The 22403-nt window shown below is 43.8% G+C and overlaps 1 protein-coding gene across 1 annotated transcript in view; it reads right to left on the bottom strand.

The window, feature by feature from the left end:
• Nucleotides 1-227: 227 nt before the first annotated feature.
• The window catches only part of LOC142796339 (cell adhesion molecule Dscam1-like), a 198069-nt gene continuing 175893 nt past the window's right edge, over nucleotides 228-22403 (bottom strand). Inside the window, exons 16-26 of the mRNA XM_075886697.1 lie at nucleotides 15601-15732; nucleotides 15045-15212; nucleotides 13362-13432; nucleotides 11469-11772; nucleotides 8323-8421; nucleotides 6923-7108; nucleotides 5488-5784; nucleotides 3063-3236; nucleotides 2117-2269; nucleotides 1666-1773; nucleotides 228-395 (exon numbers count right to left, since the gene is read on the bottom strand). Of these exons, the coding sequence (XP_075742812.1) occupies nucleotides 1718-1773; nucleotides 2117-2269; nucleotides 3063-3236; nucleotides 5488-5784; nucleotides 6923-7108; nucleotides 8323-8421; nucleotides 11469-11772; nucleotides 13362-13432; nucleotides 15045-15212; nucleotides 15601-15732 (1640 nt within the window). The 3' untranslated portion in view covers nucleotides 228-395; nucleotides 1666-1717. The remainder of the gene's footprint in view (nucleotides 396-1665; nucleotides 1774-2116; nucleotides 2270-3062; nucleotides 3237-5487; nucleotides 5785-6922; nucleotides 7109-8322; nucleotides 8422-11468; nucleotides 11773-13361; nucleotides 13433-15044; nucleotides 15213-15600; nucleotides 15733-22403) is intronic.

Here is a 22403-nt window from a genome sequence, read left to right as displayed (position 1 = left end):
CCCGACAATGGGGATAGAAACAAGCGAGTCGACACACCATTGCAAGTTACCCCCAGCGGCAACATTCTTCCGGCACGTTGAATGTCTAAAGCACAGCAAAAACTGTGCAGCAGAATGCTTCATCGCCATCACAACTGTTATCACTGCTTCCTTCATTGCTGGTTCCGCACACCGGTCAACACGGACACCAGATGAACGACTGAAGTCTCAACTGATGCCACCGACGTAGCACCAGAGCAGCTCGTACTTTGTTGACTGATATTGAGTCTGGCAGTTGTGGGCCTTGATGCTTGGCACGAACCTCAAGATTCGAGGTACAGTAGCTGCACCGTCGTTAGCACAGTGGGTATTCATGGCTCCACACGCGAGCGTAGTCCCAGCATGACAAGGCTTTCCTAGGATAAAAGAAAATTACAGGAGGCGTCAGGAAATTGCTTCATATTTTAGAGCATCGAAAACGGTAATGTGGTCGTTTTTCGCATTGTACCGGTCATATTGTACTTAAGCATGTACAGTGCATGCTTAGGCTGAGTACTCGCAATGATAAAAAGTCAGCGGGAAAGTTTAAAGTCATTCATTGACTCATTACCTGATTCATACAGCCACCGCCTAAATACTATAGCACAATACACCTTATAATTCCTAATACTAACATTGTAATTCTACAGAGTGTCAATCGATATCTCTTAAGACGCAGGAATAAGAACAGATGACATGTTCAACCAGCGGTATTAGTTGTATAACTCTCTTTAAAGAAGCATTTACATCACCAGTTCATGCAGCTTTTTCTGATTTAATCCGAAAGTAGCTCAAAGCCATGCAAGGTTTTTTTTGCGTTACTATGCACTGTTACTATATGAACAGAATTACTGTGGCAATTCACAGTAGTGAAATGTTTGCGGCGACCCCCATGGTCTATCACGTGTCTCGTGTGGCAAAAGCATAAAATGATGCACTATTTTTGTCTTTGTTTTATTTTTATATTGGTAATACCTATTTTTTATTTTCTGTTTGTTTTACTTTTTCTTTGCTTTGTCATTGTTTAGCGGCGTCTAATTTCGGTCTTTTTGTGTAATTTTGTTTATTTCACTATTACATTCAATTTTTTCTGCATCTGTAACAATTATTATAAAGTTTAACGTCTCAAAACCAAACAGGGATTTTGAGAGAAGCCAAAATGAACGGCTGCAAGAACTTTTCCCACCCGGCGTTCTATATTTTGCTCATTTTTTTCTAACTACGCGGACATGAAGAATTTCCACCTCCATCAAAAATTTTTTTGTACGTGGAGCTCATACCTGCATATATTCCTAGCACAAGAGGATTGGTAATAATGACGTCCACGAAGAGTGTCTGCTGATAAAAGGTTTACTACCCATCAAGAAATTATGTTCAACAATGTAAACTCATTTGGCTTCAAGTCTTCATCCCATAACATTTGTCCAGGTAGCACTGGGTACATTGGACTACTGAGATCAATAAGCCTAAATTCATGCACTCTACTGGCTCATGCATTGCTTCCACCACCAATTCATTCTGAACTCTTTTAACTAGCCATAGCTCTGTTTATTTCAACGCTCATAATGAAACGATACATTTTCATTCTCTAATAGCTGCAATAAGCATGCATTCTAGACACACTTCCGACGCAATACAGTCACTCACCTTGGTGGTTAACCAGCGCCTTGTGTGCTTCAAGCTCATGAGTTGAGTTTTTTCACAGTGCCTCAGCCACAGCAAGTGCATCCCACTTTTCTTGTTCTATAGATCTCCCTGCATTCATGGAAAAACAATCATAGTAAGATACGTGGTGTAACATTCTTTGATTCCCATAGCTTTGTATTCCCTAAAGGTATGCGATGAGGTGTAAGGTTATACCATCGTAAAACTTCCATATCATACAAGGTTGCTTCCCTGTATAACAATATGTATTCTGCATAAATAAAGGTACACAGATGTTTCTTGTTCGAGGAATTCGTACCACTTGTAGTGTATGTAAATATGATAATACTGGAATTTCATTAATTGCAATTACCTTAGCTGCAAGGTGATGTTAACTTCTATGTTTGTCCTTCACTTCAGAAGTTTCCAATTCTAACGCACGCATTGTACTTACTATGGTTCTTGATCGCTAATGGCATTGTCTTGTTTGACATTGAAGCGTAGTAGGTGGAGCTTGCTACGCTGTTCTTCATGGCTGGTTCCTTCTGGTTGAACACGGACAGAATTACCGCGTCTTGGAAATACTGCTTACTCGGGTCAGGACTCTCTGTATAAGGAAAGAGCATAACAGACATCTTATTATTTAGTTTAACTCACACAGCACATCTCACAACAGATACTACCAGCAGGGGCAGTTCATTCGGTAGCTTTGGTAGACACATTGAAGAATATCTGATGCAGTGAAGATCTTCGAATGTTGAGATATAGCTTGTTCAAACAAAACGCTAGCTAATTGGTACGAACTTGTAATTAACTACGCTAAAATAGCTGTATAGTAAATAGCTGCATAGCAAGAAACTTTGGGCTCTGTTTCGTTTATTTCAAGCTCTTCAGTGTGTAATATAGTGAGTTCAGTAGCAATTACATTCTATTCTTCCTGCCCAAGTCAGAAATATTTTTTATATCAAGTCAGATATCTAATATCTAATGATGGAGCAGCTGTGCCCACCGGCAAACTGTCCAATGCTAACAATTAAAACAAAACTGACCCCATGTTGTGTTTCCTTGCAACAATTCAACCTCGAACATGACGCCACCTACACTGACTTTTGCAACCGATGGCGCAATAGCACGCATTATACGCACTCACTATGCCTAAAGGACGCATGGATCGACCACCAGCTGTGCACTTTCGAGCATGGGCCTTTGCGTCGTCATGTTGCAGCTGCACCCGAACGTATTTTCTGGGTGTACATTGCTCACGCCAAAGAGTTTAAGGGGGCCCTAAAATACGTTGTCCCTTTTTCAAGTTTTCAAGTTTTAAAGTTTTTCAAGACTGCACCATCTGCTGCCTATTTATTCGTGCATTTTTTGCACATAAAACGAGGCGATTTCCTTACCTTGTTCAATGGCTCTGTTTCTGCGTGACCGATGCCTCTTGAAGTAGATGTGGACGAGAAGGACGGCAATGGGCATTAAAATGGCACACACAGCCAGTGGAGCCACCATTGACGCATTCAGGTGAAATGGTACTGCCGACTGGTCCTTGATTGCAGTTGGACTCTGGGTTGACACTGCGTGAACCATAAAAATAGAAAGTTATTTGTATGATGGTCGTCTCTAATTGAACTGTTTATGCGAGAATTTATTTATTCTAGGTCAAGAATATATCAATTTTATAGGGACAAAAAAGGAAGAAACTTGTGTGTACGACGGTTTTTCTTTAGCAGTTTCATCGAGTGAGGGTGCTTCAGCAACTGGAAGCTATTGAAGCAGGGCTCCATCATAGATAAACGTATGATGTACTTAAAGCTGCTGACTTCAAGGTAAAACTAGTACGCGCTACTAGAAGTCGCTGGCACTGTTCATTATATATTGTTTTACACTGACTGCATTTTCAGGGCTATATCCAGGAAAAAAAGACGGGATAAAGCTACTGAGCCTATTCTCAACCATTGCTTAGTCAAGTCATATAACAATAGGCATTATAGAGTCAGACAGCGTTTGTAAGGGTTGAGGATGCATTCTGAAAATATAAAATGGGCTGGAAAGAGCTGAATTATGCAGCCTGAAGATTTTTTCCTGAACTGCGGTCGCAAAACTATCGTCAATGATTGAAATTCCTTGCCTCTCGTCGACGGAATGGTAACTGTCTGATGTCGAAAAAACTGCTTGTCGCATTAGAAGAACAACGACGCTGGAAAATATGTTTATTAGTAGACTGCCTGACTTAGGTCACCGTGGTCACCTTTCACTCTATTTTACTGGTTATCTAACCATTTGCAAGATTTTAAGCGGACCCCCATCCCGACCCATTTCTTGTATGCGCTGTTGGTGCGGTGCCCTCCTCCACTGAAATGGTTCCGGCATTGACATCACGTTTCACGTTCCCTCTTTTTAAATGTCTCTAACACAAACAACGAACAACTTTTAGTACTGCAATGAGCTCTAAATTAAACTCTCCTCTACAGGCCAATAAATTTACTGCCGCTCAAGATATTCCGAGCCTTAACCTCGACTGCTACGCCTCCTCCGTAATAAGAATATCTGTTTATTCCTTTCTTATTATTACACTTCGCACACATACGAAAGTCGCAAACTAACTTTTGAAAGACTTGTAAAATTGATAATTTTGTTAGAGTTGGGTGTTAAAAAATTTAAGGCTGAATGATCCTCAACCGTACTTGACATACAACTAAAGGAAAATGACTTCTACTCGACCGCTAACAAAATTGATTGATTAATATGTGGAGTTTGATGTCCCAAAACCACTCATATGAACATGATAGACGCCGTAGTGGAGGGCTCCGGAAGTTTTGACCACCTGGGGGCTAACAAAGTTCGAAGAGCATGCATTGTATTCTGAAAGGTTCTGAAAAATCCCATAAATTTAGCGCCAATGGTTTCACAATAACTTGTGGTTGTCTAAAGTGCGACAGGCATGTGGCTCCCTTCCCCTGTTCATGTATTTAATGGTGTTCCTTTGCTGAGCACAAGACATGACTATGGTGAATTCGTTGTTCCGATCAACGTTTCTACCAGGAGTTATCATTGCAAGAAGGATGGTGAAAGCGATTCACACCTTCAGCTTTCTTCATCCAACTATATTTGGCCATAGTTTTCTTCTAGAACGCTTTCGAGCTTGGTACGACGGTCTGTAGTTTATAAGATCATTCCCACTTATGCCTATTATTCATTATTTGACTTGCAAAAAAAACACACATCAGCGTCAACCTCCATTGTGACGTACTGCTGACTACGTTATCTAGAACTGCGCTGCACCAGATAAAAAAGAAAACCTAGGTGATCTATCAATTGTTTCCCCTCATAGTGGGCGCTAGGAATCGGGCAAGTTGGGTATCGACAAAATCACATATTTTAGTCTCACGATGACAAGTGGGCTCTTTTCATCATGCTGCATTATATTACAGTGCCCGACCATTTATATCTTACCACCGAACGTTTTAGCGAAGTTCGGTGAAGGCCACGCTCAGTTTTGTGCTCTTAAACATGAGTACACGGGTCTCAGGCATTTGGTCTGTGCCGAATCCCGAATGTGGTGACCACTATTCAATATAACAAGTAAGCTTTTATGGGCAATGTTAAATAATTACGACACTATCTTCTGCAGCCTATAAAAGATCCCAGGCTAAGGGAGCCCACAAAAGTAGGGGAGTAGCAGAATAAACGAACATAAAGAGATTCTGCACATTTGAATGGAACCCGATGAGAGACGTATTATATCGGCAAAGTGACGAAGACTGCGTAGACTCGTGTCTGGTGCCTCAAATAGACGACGCCATATGAGATGGCTCGATTGCTTACCACTGGCAGGCAACGCTGTGGTCCGGAAAGAGAAATCGGCCTGCGTTGCACCGGCGTCGCTCTGCGCAACTACGCGCACCTGGTACTGGCGGCTAGGTGATAGGTCTCCAATGACGTAGTGACGCGTGCCAGGGTTGATGCCATCTGCGGCCAGAATCCATGCCTTGTGGAACCTCGGTCGGTACTGGACGGCAAAACCAGTCACGGGACAGCCGGCGGTCATCCAAGCAGCCAAGTTCAAACTGGCACTGGTGGCATTGGTGACGACAAACGTGTCGCTCGCCGGAGATATCGGAGCTGAACAAAATATGGATATATGCAAGAGATTCCAGTAGAAAAGTATGCTTTCATAAACGAAGCTAAGTTGACTTAAGCAATAACGAAGTAACGACAGGTTGAACTGACTACTTCTGAAGCAGAAACGGACATAAAACATATGAATGTAAATGTTACAGAAGCCACCAGCTCGAAAGTAAGAGATAGGGTGGAAGCCTTAGATGCAGTTACTTTGTCTAAACAACACACTGTAACACTAGCCTAAGTACGTCTTGATTCGGAGAACGCTGTGGGGCCTTAGGTTGGACGACGGCCTTGCTGGTTATTCTTTGCACCTGATGTATAGCGAGCACCAGGAATGGGACAGAGAAAAAACATAACACATTCAGAGCACTGATTTTCAACAATGCACTGATTCATCAATAAGCGCACTTGCTTTTAACTCAGTGTGCGCTATTACCAAAAAACAAAACAACATGTGCACGATAAACGAAATATAGGCACGCGTAGTTAGCTGCCATAAAGCTTGTTGCGTAGACACAGCTTCTGCGGGAAGTGTAAGAGTCACCTTCACTTGTTGAACGGATTCTAGTGATAATGTTGCAAAATAAATATGAGATACCACGAACAGTGGGAATTGATAATATGCGCTCTTTGTCGCGCACTGGGTGCGCCATACCTGAAATGCTAGGGGCTCTAAGTGTTCCTGCAATTCTCTTCCAAGTAATCGAATGTCCTCACAACGAATTTTCATTGCCTCGCGAATCAACTGCTGCAAAATTTGTTAATTCGTCAAGTAAAAGCACTTTTCAGAGTTCCTCTCAAATTTATTGTTAACAAGGGCGTTAAAACTAAAACAGGAAGATTTGTCGGTAATGGCACTATCTGTAATTAGGCAACAGCTTTACATGTTATACATATATTGAGAGTAAAGAAATGAGACAGCAAATTCCAGGACGACAAAACACCAGGACAAAAGGCGATGAAACACGTGCATTCTCGCAGATGTACATAATATGGAAGGATGCAACGACCCATACTCAATTTTTAAGTAATGCCAGCAAAACAATGGCAAAGGCTAAACCAACGCAATATAGAAAGCGACAGCGACACAAAGGTAATGTGATTTTTCAAGTAGAGGAACAATGCTCGCACGAACCTGCGCCGTTGGTGCGTACAATGACCTCGGCTCCAGGCTCTCCTGTGCCGATGCTGTTGGATGCAGTCATGTAGAGGCGATACGTGGTGCCGCACTTGAGGCCATCAAGCACGAAGGACTGCTTGCTCGAATTCAGCGAAACCTTGTGCCATTCTCCCAGTTCGGTGCCGTAATGCAGCACATATTCTACAAGAAAAATCCGATCACGGGTCATAAATCTAAGAATAAATTAAACGTTGATACACGTGATGTCAACGAGTCAAAGGAGGTCTAGAGAGATGTGTGTGTGTGTGTGTGTGTGTGTGTGTGTGTGTGTGTGTGTGTGTGTGTGTGTGTGTGTGTGTGTGCGTGTGTCTGTGTGTGTGTGTGTGTGCGCTCACACGCTTCCTGTGCGTGAAGCATCAAGTGTGAGTTCCATTTTTCATTTTCAGTGCATGGATGGTCGATCCAAACCACGAACAGTCACAGACATGACATAAGCCTCGTCTTCGTTGGCTTCGGCATTCCAGCACCGCGGGTACTTTTAGATGCGAATAAGCTTTAGCTCGGCTCGACTCTTTTTTAGCGCGTTCATTCCTCGACAACCGCCCATTCACCCACTGCGCATGCAACCAGCTCCCGCCCCTCTCTTCACGTGAGCCCGAGGAGGCGGGAAGAGGTGGCTAAGCGCTGCCTCAGCTTTGCTTCTCTTTTCTGGTTTTTTCTCTCTGCCATAGCTGTGCAGTCGTTTATAATGCTGTGCGCGCTCGCTCCATCGCAGTGTCCTAGCAGCGCTGGGTATGCATTTTACGGCACACACGATGTAACACAAACAAATGGGAGGGGGGTAAGATAACCCATACACAACTTATACACAAATGCACGCATAAACGAAACCCACTCGGAAAGAAACAAATGGAAACACAAGTGAACACCAGTGCTGCCTCGGATACCCACATGACTCCGTTTAGTAGGAGATGGTGTATTTTTTTTTCTGCAGATACCGTTGCCTTCTCTCCATCATGATACTAAGTGTCTTGGGCTAGCTGCCATTGCTTGGAAGGCATTTTCACTAGCAACAATCACCTTCTTTTTTTCGTACAGCCGGCGTGAGTAGTCGGATTTATTCAATGTCTGTGACGCATGTTAGTGTATGATGATGACAGTTTTTGTTTGTACGAGGTGAACAAGAAACTTTAAGCTTAAGATTCGTGCTGTTAAACAATGTTCATTTGAGAAAGTTCTCATTATACCTGCCCTGCTAAAAACAAAAACAAGCGAAGACAAAATTTAAATAAGAAGGAAAATCACTGCCATTATATAACACAGTTTCAAATACGACAATAAACTGGAGATAGACATTCTGTTCACATTTTGGTTCGGCTACGAAATATCTCTCCTATGCAGCTACTAGTACTTACCCGTCGCTGAATAATCGTCCTTCTTCTCCTTTTCCCATTGCACTAGCAGAGACGAGTTCGAGATTGGTAGGGCCTTTGCGCTGGGTGATGTAGGCGGTGCTGAGCATCAAAAAATGAGTAAGGCTTGAGTTACTCTGTGTCAGTTTGCGAAGAAAAGGCAAACACACAAGGGCCTACTACACTTTGGTGATGGGCACATTAAGTGTGTTATGCGTCAATATTCTCACATGCTTTCAAGCTATCCTAAATTATATAACACAGTACTTGTTAATAATGAACACAATAGAGCCCAAATGTGCTGAAACTCTTTGTAGTCAGCGATCTTAAATCATCCACAATATGTTCAAGTAAAATTTGATGACAACCGCACTTAGCATGAGCAATTAAGAGAGGTAAGTACGTGCATAAAGATGCGGCATACAAACATGGGAGCGTGTAGTTTACCCTAAAATACACAAAATATATGAGCGGCATGCTGTTTTGCAACTGTATGCACAATAAACCGCTACTTTCAATGTTTGGTATATTTGCGATAAGCACCCTTAAATATTTTACGGCTGTTTCATAAACACGCAAGCTTCAACATACGCAGAGTGACCGCTGCGTGTACACAGGCATTGAATATTTTTTTTAATTACAAGGAAATAAAAGGCGTTCTTGACCGTTCACATAGCTATTTCTGTGAACTCAGTTTTTTTCTCCAGTTTGGAGGAAATGTTGTGTATGACAACTTTACCACCGGTCTGTATTTCGGTCTCTGTAATTTTCTGTTTTGGTGTCCGTGTCTGGGTGTGCGCCTTTATTCAGTCAAAAGATTACCACCAGTCGTCGGAGGCCTTTAATTCCAGCTAAACACTCGGAAGAAATGTAGGCAACCGGTGAGACCACATGCTATGAGAGCTGGCTGTTCGAGAGGTTTACATCTGCGAGAGTCCAGCTTCGCTCATTCTGCTTTTGCTTGCAAATTGAGCAAAGGAGACGAGTGCCTAAGTATTCTCATACGTAGAACGCTTCCCATATAATCACTCATGGACACAATGTTCTTACGGCGAGACACGGCACAGTGATGAATTTATATTTCATCCTGCAATGATGCCTGAAATTCAGTCTCATAGCAAATACGAACTAGGTCATAAGCAGGTCGGATCACTACTACAGGTATTTTAACTTAAATACATCGTCGCTTTTTTTTATTAGGCGATTGTTCCTTAGGGGCTTTCAGTTGTGTCAAGTTTGTGCCTATGTGTTTATTGTGCGTTGTAGACAAACTGAAATATTTCAATTTATTCCCGTGGCAGTGTCTCTAGACAATTCTCAAGGGCATTGCCCGTAATTGCTACAGTATATCAGACGGTTACACAAATATAATGTGCACAACCATCTTTAGGCATCATTCCAACTATATTGCGTTCATGCGTCACTACAACTAACTTCCACTCGGGTTTCTCTAAAACTCGCTCTGCACAGGGGGTCAATCTCGAAGCTCAAGTATTGTTAACTGTAGAAAGCAAGAGACCACCACGTTTTGTTTAACTAAATTATAGTATCACAAAAGAACGGACTCCCAATGAAGTGGCTCTCCCAATTAAAGGCTAATAACCTATAATGTGACTACGCCTATGCTTTGCGACACTTCATAGAAATGTCGCTATTAGAGTAGAACAATTTTGTGGCAACGTGAGCGCGTCACTGTGTCACTCAACCCCTCTAAGGATGAAAGATACTACGTGCTTGTCCTGCCACAACGAACATGTTTTTTTTTTGTTTTTTTGCAACACTATATTCGCACAGCGGCGTCCCTCCAAACAACCATGATGGTGTAATTACTGAGAGGCTCTCATTACACGTTTATCGTTCCCATGGCCATGAAGTGGAACTGCGAGGAAAACAAACATTTTTCAACATGCAAAAAAACCCGCAGGGAGTAATGTCTCCCAAACAAAGAGTACACATAGACAGCAACGAAATAATGAAAAAAAACGTGCTGCTCTGCTCAATCGATGCCGTGTTTTTGAGATACGTGGAGCTATCGCATACTTCAAAGCTAAAAATAGAAGGGCAGTGTCATGTAGGGGAGGGCATATATTAATCACGTATGCTCGTCCGGAAATGACCTGATACCGTGAAAAGTACTTCATCAGACATTGTTTGTTTGTCCTTGCTGTCATAGGGCTGTAATCAAGCACCCTTGCCGGAACATGAGATTGTAGGGAAGTATGCCGAGGGACGGTCGTCGTGCACTCAAAATAAATGCGGTCGGCTGTCCGAGTGCCTAAACTAGCCGTCATTATTAGTCGTGTCCTTCCAATATAAAAGTTTTTTGTGATACGCGATTGTTTACTCTCGGCTACGTAGTTGATGGCTTCACTATTCATGTAAAGATTGATACAGTACAAGTGTGTTTACTTAACCTTAAAAGTAATTGTTATGAATACGAAGAGAACGTCTTTACTATCTGTGCACCTACAATAAAAACGTGTCCTTGTGGCTTCTTCAAGCTGCTTTTAACTCAGACTCGCACTCTGACCCCGATGTCTAGTAGGCTGAAAAGGCTTGCACGGCACCGTTCCGAAGGCAACATAAAATTTATTTTTCCACGCCTGTAACTACTGGGAGCATTTGTCTCGAGTAAACATGTGAGAATGCGTGCAGTAAATGAATCAAATGCAAGTGATCACTGAGGGTGATCTGACACGCAATTAGGAAGAGGTGAAATTGTGAGCATTACGGTTTTTTGTAGAATATGCGCACATGGTAGCGAAGCTTTTCCTTATAATTAGCGGTGCATATTTAGGTATCCGTGGCAGAAACACTTTGACCTTTTATGATGCACAACACAATTACCTAACAGAATAATTGCCAGCCTATAAAAGACTACTGCTGCGTCGTTTCGTAAAAATCTACAGATACCATTATATAGGGCAAAGAGAGTGTAGTTTATACTACAGACCTGCCAATTTTCTCAAGTTATTCATAGGACCTTCCGCAGTGCCGTTTTTAATCATCCCAATGAGCTAATTTTCATTGTCATTTTACTGCACTCGATCTCATTTGGAGTTTATTTCGTACCTCGCAAGCTGTTTGGGTTCGGCAGTTCACAACTGCCCTACAACCAAGCCTATACAAGTGCAGGAGCGACAACTCACCAGACTCCAGGGTAGTGGCTATAACTTCGTCGGAAGCAGGCCCAGTACCAGCAGCATTGTACGCTTGGACCACAACACCGTACTTCGTGAGACGGTGCAGATTCGTCAAGTACGTTGTCTCCACGTATTCTTGCTCTGCTTCTCGGCCATCTCCTTCCTCGTTTCGTACAGGAGCAACGCCACTGTGACTGGAAACACGGCGCACCTCGACCTGCTTGAACTGGAAGCTGTCGTCGGTGTGGGCGACGCGATACCCGACGCGATATCCTAAGATGGTGCCGTGCTGCTGCTCCTTCTTCGGTGCCTACGTCGAGAAATAGGAGCACTCTCAATTAGCCCGATCAACTGAAGGCTGTAGGTACCAATGGTCATGAAGTCTTGCGGACGTGACGAATACAAACAGGTATAGAAAGGGATGAATGGAACATTCGCAGTTAAAAGCCAAACCCCATAACCACCAACATACTCGCGAAGGCAGCGGGCCTGCCTCAATTCCCACAACGTTAATGTCATTATTTAAATTTAAAAGGCTTCTCAAATGTCATTTTGATGCGTCGAGTAGTAGAAAAGTGAAAACAAAAATAAACGAATACTAATATTAAGAAGGAAATTGGAAAGAATGGCAGTGATAAGCGGGCATCTAGTGTGTACCATCTTGTCGCTGCCGTTATCCCACGCTTGTTCCGCACCATACCTGATGTTTGTTCCAAAGCGAGAGGAGGGAGATAGTGTTCGCTACAGCGACATTAATATCGACCAACGCGTTACAGCTTTAAGCTTCATGTAGAAGGCGCGCGTTGTTGTGGGAAGCCGATAAGTTGCCCTTTCGAGCGTAGCTATCCAGTCCTGACGCCGTGTGACTCACGAATAATTATTGAGCTTGGTCGCTTCGATCGCAGTGGCGGATGAGGCGGAACACTGGATCCGTTAATTTGAAGCGCACTGGAGCGCGCTGTTGTCAGACAGGGTTAGGTAACGGGCTCCGGTGAAAGCACATGACCCCGTTCACTTCTTTGGTCCCTTCTAAAACAAAAAAAGAACCGTAAAAGCAAAACGAATAGCCATGTCGGTGTAGGTTGCTGCGTTACAGGGTATATTTTGTCCATCACTGAACACGGAGGTATCCACGCTTATACCACTCATGCTGCAGCCAGCTGAATCTCAAGGTCGTTCAAAAATATCCGCTATACTTGCTACCCCTATATCTAGCAATTATTGCCTGGCCGACGTGACAATAAGGTAAAGCCTAGTAATACATGACCAATAATCAAACAGGGAATGACGCTTTAGGCATGCTTTCGACAAACAAATCAGACTTCGCGAAGCGATGTTTCTTTTTATTCACGTGTGAACTCGTCCTAACATGCGCTCATGGGACATTTGGAGTTTAAGGATGTCTCATCCCCTCCAACTTCCCCAAAACATTGTTTTTTTTTCATTTTAAGGTCTCCTGCAGCCCTGGGTTATGATAGCGCGATTCGCACCAGTAACTAAAGCCGTGCATTATGACAAACACAACAAGCAAGTAGGGGCTCGTTTTCTGTGTTAGACAATTAGTTTCACTACTAGTGGAAGCTACGAAATATCATCGCAATAAAAACGCAAAAAAGACAATTGTGAGTACTAACAGTATGCTGGTAAAAGTTAGTTCTGATTATATGCAAGTTCTTATTATAATTGCAAAAATACAGCTAATTCATATTTACGGTGCAAATTATTCTGCGACACTGTCGGCAGTTTCATTTCAATTATTAGTCACAATAATCTAAAATTGCTAATGCGACGGATTACGGTTGCAGCAGTGAACTAATGCGGTGCTATTCATGTGTACTCGTTATCGAAATGCATTAAAACTACGTCTCCAAGTAAACGATGTCGTTGTTGATCACTTACCTTCCAGGAAACTTTGAGAGATTGAGAACCCGTTGTGTGCACTGTGAGTGATAATGGCGCACCTGATGGAGCTGCGAATGAAAAAGAAAGAACATGTAATACTGACCTTATGAGAGAATCAGTTTACAACACTAAGACACGGCCGAATTTCATCTTAGGAAAAACTACTAAATGGTTCTGCTCAGATTAAGGTGATAGTGACCAACAATGTAAGCCAGGCACTTTTTTCATTTTGAGAGGGCCCAGTTTTCTTGGTATTCTCCGTTCATATCACTAAAAGCAGTAATCATACGTGCATATTAAAGGGAGTGCTTCAAAATGTTATTTCTGACTCAAAATTTTGTGTGAAAATTCTACGGTTTAGCTGTAGTTCTGCACGAGCATGAATAGGGTGGTGCATATAATCTTCTTGGAATGGATCCTCTTTGGTAGAATCTAGTTGAGCTAAGAAAAATTGATGCTAATAACTTAGAAGTACAGAACAGGGGTCAGAACATAGTAAGCCCTTTTAGAGTGCATCAGTGGTAACCATATTTGTATACGTAATAATTGCCATTCATTGATCAACACGTCCCCAATGCTTGTTTGGAAAGCACAACGCTGTGTAATGATAAGTACCATGATTGCGTAAATAGCTGTACATCAGTACCAAAGGCAACCGTAATTTCAAAGTTGTTTTTTTAGCCGAAATTTTTCATAAAAGCAAAATCCTAGTAACCAGCGGCTCTCCTATTCACTGTCCAGCCCAGTAATGGCAAAAAAACCCGAACGAAAAAAATTGTCGAATTTGAGAGCAATTTATTTTTCAATGTATAGGTGCAACTATGGCGTACTAGTAGAAACAACAAATGCATCAGCCCTTCTTACTTGCCCATGACATATTCACAGAGCCACGAATTATCTAAGTAATTCAAAATAATAATTTCATTAGGCATATTCAATGAACTACACTTTTATAACACTTGGATAAATGAATCAATTAACCTGTCATTAACTCCTCCAACAATTGAGCTAAAAATGGGGATTTCTTCTCGTCTACACTACCTAAGCCCGTAATCAAAACCACAAGCCTCGCAGCGCTGACTGTAAGGCCGAGGCCTATCCTATATTGAGCAAATCAAATCAGTGGTGTGCTCACCATGGCCACGTTATGCCCACAAGCTTCTTAATCTCGTGTATCCAGCTAGCTTTGTTTCTTCTTTGCGCACGCGCTATCTAACCCGCACGTGCTGTATGTTTAAAGCCACTTGCACCCTTACAATGCAGATTGCAAACGCCAGCTACCATTTGTAATCATCACATGCCCAACAATAACTACTAGTAGCCACTGTTGGGCATGTGATAACCTCTCACTTCTACCAATATTTCATTTTATATACAAATCACATTACTAAAAAAGAAATCAGTTCATCACGAAAGACATCCAAGCGAGACAACGAAGTCGATCGGCTGCGTCATACACGGCAAAGTCATCGACATGCAAGTCAGGAAAAAAAAAAGTACCTCTCGAATAATTGAAATGTGGAGAAGTTGAATTCTAGCGTAGGTATGCTAAGTGAAATATTCTTTTGATAGCACTGGCCAAGGTGGGAAGTGGAAGCTAACTTTATAGTCATTAGTGATTTATGTCCAAAAACGGAACACTGGTCATACTGAGAAAGAAGATAATCTGGAAGCACTTGCCTTCTTCAAGGGTGGTGACCACCACCTGGTTGCTGTGCTCTCCTGGTCCAAGTGCATTTTCGGCAGAGACACGAATGGCGTACTTGGTGACAGGTTGAAGCTCCCGAACAGTGCTTTGTGTGTCAGAACCAAGGATGACTAGGACGGAGACGGGTCCATTCCAGGGGTCTTGACGAGAAAATAGATTGCAGAAAGAAGCGCCCTAAATCTTCTGCTCTCTAGTTAGGGACCAGTGCGAGAGATACATAAATTTCTTGCGCTTGCAATAAAGTGTATTTTACTCAGCCTAAACGCAATCTCTGTCATATGTAAGTAAGCTAGGAGAAATCTACTCACACAAGTTCTAGTAATTTACGTGTAAGGATCTCGAAGTATTCATGAGGCACGTGTATTGGAGTATTGAGGATTATTTTTGCATGGTGCAGTTCTTCAACGGACACATTAATCTTGGGGCGGGAGTGGTGTTCTTACATTTTATATAAACTGCGGCCAACCAGTGAAAGTCAACTTAGCGACATGGAACTAGCTCCACAGCTCTTGATAATTCATTCCTCACCATTGAGGAGCTTGTAGTTGAGCATGTAGCGAGTGATAGGGCTGTTGCCGTTGTACGGAGTCTGCCACTGCACTGTCGCAGAGCGACTAGTGCAATTGGTCACTTGAACTCCAATTGGAGGATCGGGTGGCTCTGAAAAAAAAAGGCAACAAGTTACAGTGAGTTTTCACTCCGTCAAAATGGGTGCCAAGAAAGTAAGTCATTGCTAGCTTCTTGCGAATTATTCGTACGTCTCTTTAGCCTAACGAGCATGTACGTTTGAATCAACCTTTTTACCATCGCTGTGTGTTGTAGTTCACATTGCACACTAGTTGAAACGTTGGTAGTATTGGCATGAGATCATCATTTATTGCGAAAAAGCAACAGCGATGTAACTTCTCTACCAAGGGATAACAAATTTGCTTGTTATCCACCTTCACAGAGAAGAAAGCCTGACCACTTTTGTCACTTCCTTCTGTCACATATTTCACGAATTGAAGAACCACTTATACTACGAGGCACGTCCCTTTTTTTCTATATGGTCTACAGGGGTTAAAAAAAAGGAAAGTTGTACCACCTGTTCCTGACTTTTAGCTAAACACCCACAGACGCAAAAAAACATCAACGGTCGTCATAAGTTGGCAAAATTACTTCTGAGCCATCTCACTAAGATTCCGTTTGATCCGTTATCCTGCACCTAAGTTAGCCTGGGTAAATAATATTTCGTGAGTTTGAGTTTACGTCAGTTCGCCTGAGAACAGTGAATCGAAGTCTGCATATGTTCACATGCGAGTAATTTCGGCGAGCTTGAATATTAGCGAGCCCTAAGCGGAAAACGTTTTCTTGGGCTGGACTACCTCTGAAAAAAGGCGCGAAAATATTACCTTCTCTCGACAGATCATTGCCATATCAAGGTGGGAAAGTCTGTTGATGGTTCGGCATACAACGATATCAAAGTCAGTGACCTTAACATCTCTTCGTAGCCATTGATTTACAGGCCCAATTTTCTCTAAAACACTGTTTCACTATCATCTTATTAAGATGGCACCGCCATTTCCTAACGAGGCCGAGCATATGCTTGCTGGCAGTAATCGTACCTGGGGTCATTTCAACGCACGTAGACGCTGCGAAAATTTAGAGAACTTCATATGGTCACTTGCGCCGTCTTTTTTTTTTATCGCTTACATTTCTGAAACTTGCCTCTGCACTTATAACGGCAATGTGTTCGGTCCGTCATCGTGCAAAGCTAAGTACTGTCACCGTTGTTCAGGCAGCGATGGTGGCTCAGCAGTCTTTATCGCCTCAAATCTCTGTCACACCTGCCATTAGGCTTTTCTTTAGGCATCACACATAGCAAATCAATACGGATTGATTTAGATAATTCGTTTTTAAACGATAACAACGTTTTTTCTGGGGGTATTTACCGTTCATCTTTTTCGAACTTGAGAGATTTCATTACTCAACTAGACATCACTTTTCGTTCATTATTATCTTAAAGCAAGGACGTTTTTATAGTTCAAGACAGCAACTTCAACTTGCTGAACACTGATAATTGTGCGTACATAGAAAATTGTGACAATGCAACTCGTTTATTTACACTATGGAATGATTGCAAGAGGTACATCTGTGAGCAAAAAATAGGCGACCGAGCTGCCACGTGCTAGTACCGCTTTGACCTCGTCCTCTTCACGCATCTATCGAGATTGCTTCATTGCCTCCTTCGAAGATGATGCCCGGTCGACGGGTCAGTAGGAAATTCGATCGTAAAAAGGCTTGAGGCGTGGGCGTGCGTCAGCTGTGTTTTGCCAGAGTGCCGACCATTGCTTGTAAGGCCAGAGATGATGCATGTAACGCACGGAGGCGATCAAGAATTACAAATCGTCTAGAGTGGCAGAACAAATATCTTCGGTAGAAACCACGTTTGCAGACAGGTGTCCACAACCACACAAAGTCACCTTTTGTGAAAAAAACGAAGTAATCGTGGGCGTAGTACCGGGTCTTGGAGCGCTGTTGAGATACAATGGTTCAGAGGCGTGCGATGTGACGGGCTTTTTTAGCGCGGTATAGTGACTCGGCAACCGATGTGTCCACATTTAGCGTAAAAGGCAGAATGGTGTCGAGATAACTGTGAAGAGAGCGGGCGTAGAGCATAAAAAGGGCGAGCATCTTGTCTCGTGCTTCGCGGTGTTGTATGCGAACGTGATTAGGGCAATGCCTCGTCCCAGTTTTTGTACTTGGCATCAACATAACTTGGCAACATGCTCATCAGCGTCCTGTTGGTCCACTCTATATATCAGGCCACTCGTAAGTGGGTGATACGGACCGGCCTGTTGGAATTGGCTGGCAAACAGGCGTACGATCTCTTCACCGACGTCAGCGAAGAACTGACGTTTCTGGTCGCTAATGGCGACTAGTGGAGGGCGATGACGTAGATATGGCAAAACATAAACTGCGACAGATGAAAGTCTGTTCCAGTAGGTATTGCCAGTTTCTGCGCAATGCGTCACGTGGTCGAGGCATATGGTAACCCAAAGATTTTGAGTGGCTGAACGCGGAAAGGGACCTAGAAGGGTGACACCCGCGATCTCGAAGGGATATTGGCAGCTTGGGCTAGTTGGTATGGCATGACGATAGTTATAGCTTGAGAACAAAACGACGACACAGAGACAAGAAGGACACAAAAGCGCTCGTGTCTTTTGTGTCCTCATTGTCTCTGTGTCATCGTTTTGTTCTCGAAGGGAGAGCCAGAAGGTGGTACGGAATGAAGGAGACCACGTGACGTAGTAGTGGGACGCTTGTGACTTTGACATTGTTCGCAACCCCCTACGTTTTTTCCGAGTCGCATCGCATCTGGCGCCAGTAAAACATTCGATGGATGCGATGAAACGTTCCGGCGGAGCTTATGTGTCCGCTGGTTGCATCGTCATGGCCGAACAAAATTTTGGGGACGTATGGTGCGTGGAACTACCAGAAGCAGATGGGCACATGGGCTGGAATAATTCTTCGTGTAAAGAACTGCGTCGCGAAAGACAAAAGAGCTTGTCTTGGCGGGTTCATTCATGGAGGCAAACAGGTAATTGAAGCAATGGTCCTCGTACTGTGCTGCCCGAAAAGTCGCGAGGTCAGCGAAATGAGAGTCTATAGCAGCAATAAAATGATCAAAGTTGTCAGATTCATACTCCGTCGTTGGTGGAGGAAACCTTAACAGGCAGTCAGCCTGTTGTGTCTACATGCCATGACAGTTACCGGTCTTGTGGCAGACAGTGAAGTGAAATTCTTGTAAACGTTGGGCCCTTTGTGCAAGTCGACCAGAGGGATCGCGTAGGCCTACCAATCAGCAAAGGGGGTGATTATCTGAGTTGACTGAAACGTGACGGCCGTAGATGTTGGGTCGAAACTTGTGTACGGCGAAAACGAGGGCGGCCAACCTGTTCTATAATCGTATAATTACGCTCTGACTTGCTCAGGGACAGCCTTACATAGGCAACGTTCCGTTCAGCATTGTCATGGCGTTGAATGAGCACCGTGCTAAAACCAACTTCACCGGCATTCGTGTGCATTCCCGTGGAAGCGGAGGGGTCGAAATGGCGTAGTATAGGCCCTGAAGTGAGGCCCGGAAGATGCTTAACTGCTGGCTCACAATTTGATGTCCAGTGCAAAGGGACGTCCTTGTGCAGCAATTCAGTCAGTGACTTGGCTTTTTTAGCAACATTATGCACTAAGCGTTGAAAACAGGAGCATAGGTTCAGAAAGTTTCGCAACCTCCGGAGACACTACGGCTGCTTGAAGTTGCTGATGGCGTCAACTTTCGAGGGACCCGGCCTAACTGCAGCTTTGTGCACACAGTGTCCTAAAATCCCTGTTGCACAATTTTTTAGCTAAATGTCAAGACAGCTTTCTCTAAACATTTTAGAATAAGTTTGAGGCAATGGTCATGTTCCCCAGATGTTCATTTGGAGATAAGCATGTCATCCAGGTAACCTAAACAAATTTACTATTTATGGCCTCGCAAGACATAATCTAGATGGCGTTCAAATGCATACAACATAACATTGAATTCCAACAAACCGTCTGGCGCCACAAGAGCCGCCTTTTCTTTAGAAGTCGTATCCATAAGAATCTTTCAATACCTGGATCGCAAGTCTACCCAAGAAAAATGGGAAGCTGAATGTGGGCAGTCGATCACGTCATCAAAGCGAGCGAGTGAATACATGTACTACTTGGTTATAGAGTTGAGCCACCGATAATCAACACACAACGTTCAGCACTCATCCATTTTTTTTCAACATAACAGGCGCATTCCAGGAACTTGACGATTCTTGGGTGACCCCGGTTATTAGCATTTCACTAACATGTTCTGCAATAACCTTGCGCTCTGATGCGGCAACGTGATAAGGCTTTAGTAAGAGAGGATGACCAGATCTAGCATCGATCTTGTGACGGGAGCGCGTGTTCTGTATTTCATACCTATGCACCTTGTGAGAAATCAAATGCTTTAGCATGCCTCGCCAGTAGTGCAACCAGTGCTCTGCGCTTCTTCAAGCAAATGGACTTGGTAGCCATTTTCTAGAATTCAGCTTCCATGCTGGTAGTTTCATCGTAATCCGACTTTGAAGGATCGCTTAAGGCTCCAACGCAGGTACGGCTCTGTTTTTATATATGGCAAAGCGCATACTGACGGTAGTGCAATTCACTCGGGTAAGGTGTTTATCACCCAGAGTTGAGCCTTCTTGCCCGCGAGAGATAAAAGGTGGCGTGGTACAATTTTTTTTTCTTGAAACATGTTGCGGACAACGGCTCAATCACAATATCATGTATAGTCGAACTCAAGTCTGCTTCCGAAGTGGTAACTTTGCCGTGGAACACACCGACATCTTAAGCTACAGTGAGGTTACCTTTCTCTTAATCAAGCTTCTGGGCGGGAGTCAACAACAGAACTATGCCAGCTCCACAATTGACTGTCACACGATACTCTCTCAAATAGTCTACGCCAATGAGAACTATTGTGCGTTGATTGAGCTAGTACTGTGAGTTCCGCCTTGGACGTTTTACTGGCAACACTGAGAGACAATGTGCAAACCGCGACTGGACGCAAGAACGGGCCCCTCACTGCCCGAAACGTGCAAGGTTTTTTTCTAACAAAATGTAGCCCTGCGGTCAAGTCGTTGCTTGAATTAAACTCGTCACGGAAGCACTTGCGTCAGCATCTATCAATGCCATCGTAGTGCAAGAACCTTATTTTGAAGCATAGAAAACACTGGAAGCATACTTTGGTGAAAAGAGGTACGTCCAGCTACCTCACCCCCTTCAGCCGCGCCGGCTAGTTTGACGGTGGCAGAAATGAAAGTCGTAACCAGCGTCATAGAGATGGCGACCTAGGTAGACGCGTGGTGAGCGGCGTTAAGCTGCGCACAGACACGGGCGAATAACTCCGGTTGTTCGGCTGCGAGGCGTGCTGCTTGTCACTTTGGTTGGGCGGCCAGCAGCTGTAGTCAGGCAGTTGCTTCGACGTTCAAACATCGCGGATCATGGAAGAAATGTCGAACGTGGATGACGTCGCATTGGCAGAAATTAGGCGATATGTCTACGAACACCGCTCTTGATGCAGGCATATAGAGAATGTCGCCGATTGCTGACGGTACGCAGCACACCGTTTCCACTGAGAAGCAAAATGGAGTTGACGGCTGTTGTAGCCGTTTGGTTGCGGGAGCCACAAAGCTGCTCGACATACGAAGACGTTGGTGCTGCTGCCCTTAGCCGATGACCACAGTTGGAAAAGGTACGTTCGTCAAAACTCGCAGCTGTAATGCTTTCGGGCGGTGGTTCTCCGTTTTCGACGGGTTCAGAATCGTGGTGACGAACTTGCTCACGTACAATGAGGTGAATCGTTGAAGAAAAGTCGGCAGGCAAGGAGTCTTGGCAAACATCGACCGTGGCGAACGTCGTTATATTAGCCATGCGTACGAACTTCGAAGTGAAACGGTGAGTCTTTAGGGCGTCAAACATTCAGCAGTGCTTGATCACTTAAGCCACAAAATCAAGACTCTCCTTTGCCAATAAGGAAGTGGTAGGCGACTACCGCAATTCTTTTAGGAATCTGGCCCACCTTGTCCTCTTCTATCATGTTCGCTTCCACAGACATGCCCAGTTTTAGTACATCATAAATGTACGTTCTGCAAGCCTCACCACCAGCTTGAGTTCTCTTCGACACCATTAGCTCTGCACGTTTTTTTTTCCGTCGCGGGGTGGCCAAAGCGTCTCTTAATCTCATCCGTGAATAGGTCCCACGTTTTCAAGGTGTCCTCGTGATTTTTGAACCATACTAAAGGAGTGGTGTCGAAAAATAGACTGACGTGAGACAGCTGGCTGATGGAATTCCAGTCATTGGCCCTGCTCAACCTTGGTAGGGGCTGAGCCATGCTTCAATGTTATCGTCAGGTTTCCCAGTGAAGGTGCACGGCTCTCGGTAGTGGAAAGGCGGTGCCCGCATGCACGGCTGCTGAATGTCTCGGTCCGAGTTCTTCTCTTGACGCTGTGGTGGCAAGCCCGCTTGGCGACAGCTGCAGCGAAGCTTGTACTGATGTGGTTTCATCGATAGCAGACAGTTGCCCTCCGGTTCTACTTGGCAATAGCTGGCTTTCCCCGCACCTTCTACTACAACTGTGACGATGGAATGCGTTTATATGCACTACGGAATGATTGCGAGAGCTACAGCTTTGAGCCAACAACCAGATTTCGTAACTCCAGAAAAATGGCAGGAAATTATCTAGTGACAAACATTAAGACAATGTCAAGTTCTAGATGACTTACAAATGGCAACTTTT

This window comes from Rhipicephalus microplus, chromosome 2 (assembly GCF_043290135.1).
Source record: "Rhipicephalus microplus isolate Deutch F79 chromosome 2, USDA_Rmic, whole genome shotgun sequence".
Taxonomy (NCBI): Eukaryota; Metazoa; Arthropoda; class Arachnida; order Ixodida; family Ixodidae; genus Rhipicephalus; species Rhipicephalus microplus.
This window is presented reverse-complemented; position numbering and strand designations above follow the sequence as displayed.